The 8,831-nt window shown below is 35.7% G+C and overlaps 1 protein-coding gene across 2 annotated transcripts in view; it reads left to right on the forward strand.

Annotated features, from left to right (window-relative positions):
* Positions 1 to 8,110, forward strand: part of GUCY1A1 (guanylate cyclase 1 soluble subunit alpha 1) — a gene marked incomplete at both ends in the record, with an annotated part of 31,392 nt that extends 23,282 nt beyond the window's left edge. For both annotated transcript variants that reach the window (XM_080697890.1, XM_080697891.1), the window contains 2 exons: positions 2,268 to 2,422; positions 7,909 to 8,110. In XM_080697890.1, the coding sequence (XP_080554016.1) occupies positions 2,268 to 2,422; positions 7,909 to 8,110 (357 nt within the window). The remainder of the gene's footprint in view (positions 1 to 2,267; positions 2,423 to 7,908) is intronic.
* Positions 8,111 to 8,831: the final 721 nt, after the last annotated feature.

The raw sequence follows: 8,831 nt of genomic DNA on the forward strand, positions 1-8,831 counted from the left end.
TCTTAAACTTGGTATCATTTTCTTGCTTATGAATTTGAAAAATTATCTTAAAAAATGTGTGGGGTTGATCTGAGATTAACTGGAGAAGGGAGGGAGAGCTGCATGGGAAGAACCAGAAGGCTTTTACCTTTGTCTGCAAGGAAGAGATGCTTATGTATTAGTTAGGAAGCAGATAAATGCTACCGTAAATTTACCATATAACAAGCTAGAACGACAAAAGAAACAGAAATAAACTGGTTTAATGAAGAGTCCCCCAAAGAGCAAAACCTTCTCAGTGAAATCATGCTGGAGTCTTGGCAGGAAAAATCCTTTCTTGCCTTTTTTTCACATTGAACAATTGTTAGATAAGTTGTCCAGTGTAAGAAATTGTTAAAATATGAAGTAAAATCACATTCTCCTAAAGAATTAAAAGCCAACTATAATAGACATTTAAGTTTTAGCTTCTGAATAAAACTCCGACATTAAGAATCATCCAGCCCTGTATTTTATAAATAAAAAAATAATCATAGGAAAACAATGACCTTTCTGGAAAGCTATAAAACCAGCTATTAGCATAGTTTAATTTAGAATGTAAATCTTCTCATTCAAAACATAGTGAAGTGATCTTGTTCAAAATTGTTGCAGAATTCATCATAAGACATTTTACAATCAAATGATTCTGGAACATTTCTAGCAGATAGCTGAAATCCACTATAAAATTGGGCTGACTAGAGTCCTCTGATTTTTTAATTACATCTAAGTTAATAAATATTTGGCCATTGTTAAAATACATTTGTCTAATAAAACTTTTTCAAATGCTTAGCTTAACCTAGAATTTGAAAATAATGAAATGGTATTTGATTATCATTTAACATACATTAGCTTGCATTATTGTAGCAGCAATATAAGGACATGTGCATTAAAATCATTAATTCATCAGATCTTTTATAAGATCCCATTTAAAAATAGTCTATCAGCACCAGGCATGGTGGCGTACGCTTGTAATCCCCATGCTTGGGAGTCAGAGACAGGAGGATCGCGTAGGTTTAAGAGAACCTGTTTCCAAATAAAAATATAAAATATGTCTGGGAGTGTAGCCCGGAGTTAGAAGGGCTTCCAGGAACCCCAGTATCATAAAAAAAAAATAGTATATCATCCTGGACGTGGTTGCGCACGCTTGTAATTCCAGCCCTTGGGAAGCTGAGACAGGAGGATCACACAGGTTTGAAGCCAGCCTCAGCTACTCAGTGAGGCTTTCAATAATTTAGTGAGCCCCTGTTTCCAAATAAAATGTAAAATAAGTCTGGGAGTATAGCCTTGAGATAGAAAAGTCCCTGGGTTCCAACCCCAGTTCCACAAAAAATAAAAATAAAAATAAAAAATAAGTAAATAAAAAAATATAGTCTATCACAGTAACTTCCAAAATAATTTGTCATTTTTAACTTTGACCCCAACACATACCAAGCTGTCTCTTGCATCTAAGCATGACACTATTTTGGTGTTGCATAGGTGCTCATTTTAGATCAGTGTATATAGATTACCTATATTTATAATCACTATATTCTGGTCCTTAGTAGCTCCAATTTTTGTCTTCCTCTGTCATTTTCTGCTTAAAACTTATAAATTCTTTTCTTTAGTTGTTAATATTTGGATAATGAGAGGATGTTTGACATAAAGTTATTTTAAAGCAAAAAATCTTAAAAAAAATACATTTTGGGGAGGGTCAGGTTCTCACTATATTGGTCAGGCTGTCCTAGAACTCCTGGGCTCAAACAATCCTCCCAAGTAGCCAGGATCACAGTCATGTATGACTACATCAAGAGTTTTAAAAATTCCTTTTATATCCTTAGAACTAGTTTCTTCTGCCCCTCTATCACTGTTTTGGAAACAACCCCAAGAGTCCAGAAATTTTATCTTTCTCACTTGATGGACAGAGCAGATTTATATAAACAATCTAGAGAATTCTTGCGATGTTGCTTCTGTGACTACAATAGCTATGCATGGAAGTTTGTTTCAGGTACTGAAGAAAGGTGAAATAAGGTGATCTGGATAATAAACCCAAACACATACTTGGAATAGACGTAAGCCGTGTGCCTACCGAGTCTGCTGCACTAGTCATTTTTACTTGCATGAGAGAAGTAGAGGGAAGCTGACTGCAGGTTTGAGAAAGTGGTGTGGAGGGAACTTGTGAAAATAATTTAGACAGGATATTCAAACAACACTGACGAGTGGGAAGTGGTTTCCCAGGGACCAGTAACCAAGAACACTGTGTTATCTTTTGCCTTCAGATGCGAATTGGACTACATTCTGGGTCAGTTTTTGCTGGAGTTGTTGGAGTTAAAATGCCTCGTTACTGCCTTTTTGGAAACAATGTCACTCTGGCTAACAAATTTGAGTCCTGCAGTGTGCCACGGAAAATCAATGTCAGTCCAACCACCTACAGGTAATCGTGTTCATCATCTGAAATTAATTATTTTTACTAATATGCAATTGTCACTTTCTCCTACTAATTTTATTCATTCTTCATAAATCTCTATGCTTAGATAATCTTAAGAAAAAGGAAAAGCTTTTACCATCCTCACCTTAACTTGTTACTATAATTATTATTATTGTTGGTAATTTCCTTTTTGCAGTGTTAAGGATCAAACCCATGGCCTTACGCATGCTAGGCAAGCACTTTGCCACTGAACTACACCCCTGGTCCTTTAACTTCTTTCTAAACTATTCATTAGCATCATGTAGCTTAACTGTAATTCTTGACAGACATCACATCTTCCTCTGTTATTCTTTATAAGGATGTATTAATGTGCTCAAGTACGTCAATGGGTACTCCAGCCTCAGCTGGTATACTGCAGTTATAATTCTAACACTGACCACCCAGAGTTAGCATAGTTAAAGCACAACTCACAGCACATAGTACTCAGCAAGACTGTATTTAATCAGATGCCAGCCACACTCCAGGGATTCACAGGCAACCAACACCTTTGGATACCTGCCTGCAAACCCAGATGGATCTGTGACCCCTTCAAGGAAACAACTAGCTAGAATGACTCACAATACTCTGGCAATTGTTGTACTTACCATTACAGTTTTATTATAAAAGATATGATGAGGATCAGCCAGATGAAGAGACAGACAGGGTGAGGTCTGGGTGGGTCCCCAGATTGGAGCTTTCACGCCTCTTTCCTATGGAATTAGAACATGTTTCAGTCTCACCACATTGGTGCATTTACCAGTCAAGAAGCTCCACGGAGCTGAAAGCTTTGGTGTCTGGATTTGTTGTTTCCATATCATGGGCATAATTGATAGACTCATTGGCCTTGCGATTGAATTCAATTCCCAATCTTTCTTTCCTCCTGCCAAAGTCAGGCTGGGCTAGATCCCCTGACTTCTAATCATCTATTTTTTTTTCTGGAATCCTGTCTCCTTTCTGAGCCATCTCTTTATATACACTCAGGTATGATCCAATGGGCCTATGAAAAGCAAAGACATTCCTATAACTTAGGAAATTCCAGAAGATTTTAGATGCTTCCTCCCAGCAAACAAGAACAAGAGCCAATCAAATTCCCTGTTAAATGACAACAGGGAACAGTTTGCCAGAAAAAAAAAAAAAAACCTGGCAGATCATTAAACATTTTTTAAAGTCTGCAGAGTTTTAAGGAGTAGTTGCAGATGTTCACATAGTGAGAGGAACCATGTGTCATCAAGCATCGAGAGGACCTCTGTTAACCTGTCTCCATGGCAACACACCCTGGGTTGACTGAGTAAACAATGTCTGTCATTGTGGTAGCACCTTCAGCCAGAAAATAAACCATTGTATTCAGGTAGAAACATATCCATCATATAAATATTATCACATTAACAAACAGTAGAATGGAAATCCATAAATAATGGAAATGGTTTCCAGATCTGTATGGCAGCTAAATTACAACAAATTGTCTTTCCTATTCTCAAAGATAACTCCTTTGAAGCATCTTCTTTCTCCTGGAAGTCTTAATGCTGTGTGATTTTTCAGCCCAGAGTCACTTGACATTGTGGCTTCTTGTTTAATAGCAACTGAAGAGGACAAGCCCCAGCATCTCCAGGCTGTGCATCCCATCAGCGGGCCACCCCAGTGCCCGGCTTTGGCCCTTGTTCTCTTGCCCTGGGGCCAGCTGCCCAGCTGCTGCCTCAATACAGTTCTCTGAGTGCTATTTCCCATCACCTTCTCAAGAATTTCTCTGCCTAAAAACAATGCTACCCTAATTATGATCAATTTCTCTTGAAGGAAATAATTATTCTCAATAGAACACAAGCATAGCTTAGTATTAAAGCTCTTGAAAACAAAAAGTTCCTTAATTCCCAGGTCCATCTCCTGTTATTATTGTATATTTCTGCTCCTCTATACAGAAAAACTCTGTTTTTCACATCCTATTCACTCTTTAACTCACTCCCGTCAGTGCTGTCCATCCCACCTCACTAGAATCTTCTGACAGGGTGGTCAGCACACCTAGCTAAAATCACAGACAATTCTCTCTCCTTCTCTTCCTCATCATCTTAGTACCAACTGAAAGGCTGACTGGGCCATTCCTCCTTTAAAGGGTTTCTTCTTTAGATTTCTTTCTACGTGTGTGTGTGTGTGTGTGTGTGTGTGTGTGTGTGTGTGTGTGAGACTGACTATTGAATCCAGGGGCATTCTCTGAGCTCTTCCCACAAAAGATTGTTTTTATTTTGAAACAGAATCGTGGTAAGTTACCGTGCACTGGTCTCAAACCTGTGATTCTCCTCTCTCAGCTTCTCGTGCTGGAATTACAGGTCTGTAACACAGTGCCTGGCCCTTTAGGTTTCTCTCAATGCCACACCTACCAGTTTTTTTAATTTTCTTACCCTAGTGCTACACCACATAGCATTTTGTTTGTATGCCTTTCCCAACAAATTTTTGGATGTTATGATATCTATACTGTGTCCCTTTTCTGTTTGTAAACTTTTCACACACACACACACACACACACACACACACACACACACACACTTTTATTTGTTCATTTGTTCATTGTTCTGGTATCTCATAGTGAGGTTCAAAGTGTTACAAACATATGTGCATACAGCTCTCCTCCCTCTCTATATTAGTGGGATTGAGATAAATTGTGACACATTCTTATATGAACACAGCATCATTTGAACTGTTTCTTCATCATTTCTCTTTTCTCCCACATCCTTCCCCCAAATCTTTTCCACTATTTTACTGGTATCTCTTCTTATGAATGGATAGCGAATCTCTGTGAACTTTTATGAATAACTAACTCTTTTCGGTGCATGGTGGTACATACCTGTAGTCTCAGCTACTTGAAAGGTTAAGGCAAGGGATTGTTTGAGCCCAGGAGTTTAAGGCCAGCCTAGGAGATACAGTAAGGCCTCATCTCTAGGAAAAATGTAAATTAATTAGATTAAACCTAAAAATAAACTTTGATGGCTGTCATATTTGGGGGGGAGCTCTAGTTTTTTTTTTTTTTATAATTCTCCACAGAGCTAGAGACTCATATATCTTATTCTATACATTTTCTTGGATGACTAATTAACATATTAAAATTAACTTGATCAAGTGATTTCCCACATACTATGCCCTGATTAAGTGCACTTTCCACAGCCAAGCTTTGTTAATCATGTTAAAATGACACCACCGTCTACCTCATTGCTGGGATGATATGCGTTACTGTGAGCATCCTGTCTCCTCTTAGCTCACAACCTCCACCCACAGACACATCCTGAATGTGGCTTTTCTCATCTCCTCCAGTGCTCCATCCATCCTGGGCCACCATTGCTTTACCTCCAGAACTAGCACCCTTGCCACTCTTACCACTTAATTTTGTGAATACATATGATATACCTGGTTTTCCTTTCTCATTTATTTGAATAATAATTTATTTTCTTTTTATTCTCATATAGAAATGCCTATTTCTTATCTAAAGGGTAAGCAAGAGCTAAATAGGCTTTTTGTAAGATATAAATACTTGTATGAAATATTTTTAACATTTTAAAATTCTTTCTTTTTGATATCCTGCATCTTATTCAGGGTAATAGAAAAACCTACATGGGAATTGATCATTTAAACTTCAATCAAATGTCTATGTCTATATTAATTTAATTAGTAATAGGTCCATAATTTTAGTTTTACTCAAATTCAAAAAAGTAGTTCTGTAGGTTATACAAATATAAAAGGTTATTTCTTTGAAGAGCTTTTTTGATGATACATTGAATTCTAGAATATCATTTTTCATATAATAATATAATCTGTTTAATATCATATGTAGATAGCTCCCTGTTAGATTTAATTAAAATAAGTTTTTGGGGGTGGTACTGGGGTTCCTGGAAACCCTTCTACCTCCGGGCTACACTCCCAGACCTATTTTATATTTTTTTATTTGGAAACAGGGTCTTTATTGCTGAGTAGAATCCCATTTTGTCAATATCCCATAATTTTGTAATCCGTTCACCTACTGGTTCCATAATTTGGCTATTGTGAATTGTGCTACCATGAACATGGGTATGAATATATTATTATAGATCTCTGATTTCAGTCCCTTTTGAAAGATATCCAGTAGTACCATAGCCAGATCATATGATAGATCCATTCCCAGTTTTCTGAGGAATCTGCATACTGATCTTTAGAGTAACTGAACTAGTTTCCAATCCTACCAATAGTGTAGAAGACTTCCTATTTTCCCACATCCTTAACAACATTTATTGTTTTTTGACTTCTTGATGATAATCCTTTTAATTAAGGTTATATGAAATTTCAGTGTAGTTTTGATTTGCATCTTCCCTGATTGCTAATGATGTGAAAATTTTTTCTTGTATTTATTGACTGTTTGTATCTATTAAGTGTCTATTCAGTTCAGTTGCCCATTTCTTGATTGAGTTATTTGTTTTTTTAGTATAAATTCTTTTAAGTTCTTTGTATGTTCTAGATATTAATGTTTCTTTAAAAAATAGGACTTGTATTCAGAAGATATGTCTTAGCATCCCAAACACAGAACCTCCATATGCATGATTTTATCAAGTTCAAATGATGTACGTCAAAGCCTCTTATAAATAGTGACTTTTTTATAAATTTAAACATAAGCTTATGATTGTGATTACTAAATTTAGTTAGAAATGTTAGTTATCTAGATAGAAATAAATATTTATCAATCATCTATAGATATATGTGTTTATATTTATTAGTTTTATATTTAATTTATTTTTAAATAATTAGAAAATAATTTTAAAACATATATAAAAAATAATGAAAATAATACAATATTCACATAGGCAATATTTAACATGTCAAAATCTTACCATATATATTTTAGAGCCATGTTTTATAAAATAAATATATGTAATAGATAAATATAAATAAACTAAGAAAATATTAACATGAAATATAAATATCAAGTAACTAGTACATACCTCTAGTCCTTGTATACAGATAACTTTGGATAGTTTCCTGTCTTAGCATTCTCACAGCTATAATCCAAAGACCTGATCATACAAATTAGAAGATTTATTTGTTCATCATTTTTGGAGATTTTGTAGTTCAGACCATATGAGGCTGGGGACCATGGATCTCAGAGCATGGTGTCAGGAAGCACAGAGAGGGACAGCACAAGGCTTTGCTCTGGAAGCAAGAGAAAGTGAGAAAAGAGAGAGAGAGAGGGGGGGGGGAGGAGCGCAAGCACACCTTACCAACTCAGACCACCGCCAAAACGTATCTATGACAGTCGTATAATTAACTATACCAACCAACTCTGAATATTAATAAATGGGCTCTTTAGGAGACATTTTATATCTAAATATAACATATAAAATATAAATGGCTGGTTTAGTATATTCATTTAGTTACGTTGTCTTCTTTTCTGGAATGGTCAAATATTATGTCAGCATTAAATTTTAGTATTTTTATATTTTCAGATTACTCAAAGACTGTCCTGGTTTTGTGTTTACCCCTCGATCAAGAGAGGAACTTCCGCCAAACTTCCCCAGTGAAATTCCTGGAATCTGTCATTTTCTGGATGATTATCAACAAGGAACAGATTCAAAACCATGGTTTCAGAGGAAAGATGTTGAAGATGGCAATGCCAATTTCTTAGGCAAAGCATCAGGAATAGATTAGTAACCTGTCTGCTTGTGAGTCTTTGGGGTCTGACTCCTTTGAGGATGTGTCGAACCTCGGAAAGCGCTTTGGAACTTCAGAAGGCTCAAGAGCAGTATTAAAATTTCAGAAGCTAAATCACAATCTACTCTTTCTCCCATGTAACATGACAAAAATACACTCCTTTCAATATTTCAACTCTTTTTTTCTTTTAAGAAAAACTTCAAAAGTGACTTCTGGGGTGTATTTCTGTTACCTAACAATCACTTCCTACCTACACACACTCAAAATCCATCACACTGTACATATATCAAGTAATTGTAGTGAATTATACCAAGTATTGTGATACAGTCTCCTGCAATCTTGTGTCCTGGTGAAATGCCACATTATCAATGTGTATTTGTGATAGTGTTGCCTTACAAAAACTTTTGAATAGAAATTACAGTCCTTAATAATCTAAGTACTTTCAACATTTTTACTCTGCATTTTATTATATTTCCTAGGTTAGCATTTAGGATATATAACAAACTGGGCTGAACTTTTTGTCTCTGTTGCATACTTTTGTTTTTGTTGTTTCTTCCATTTTTAGAAAAGGGGCAACTAGGAATTAGAAACATTGTGATATGAGACAGTTCTGTAAATATCAAAGAACATTTCAGTTTTAAAGTTAAAATACATAAGACAATATGTAATACAACAGATATATTCTTTCTGACATTAATTTTTATTCTATACATGGTAA

The sequence above is a fragment of the Muscardinus avellanarius genome, assembly GCF_963383645.1.
Source record: "Muscardinus avellanarius genome assembly, chromosome: 6".
Classification (NCBI taxonomy): Eukaryota; Metazoa; Chordata; class Mammalia; order Rodentia; family Gliridae; genus Muscardinus; species Muscardinus avellanarius.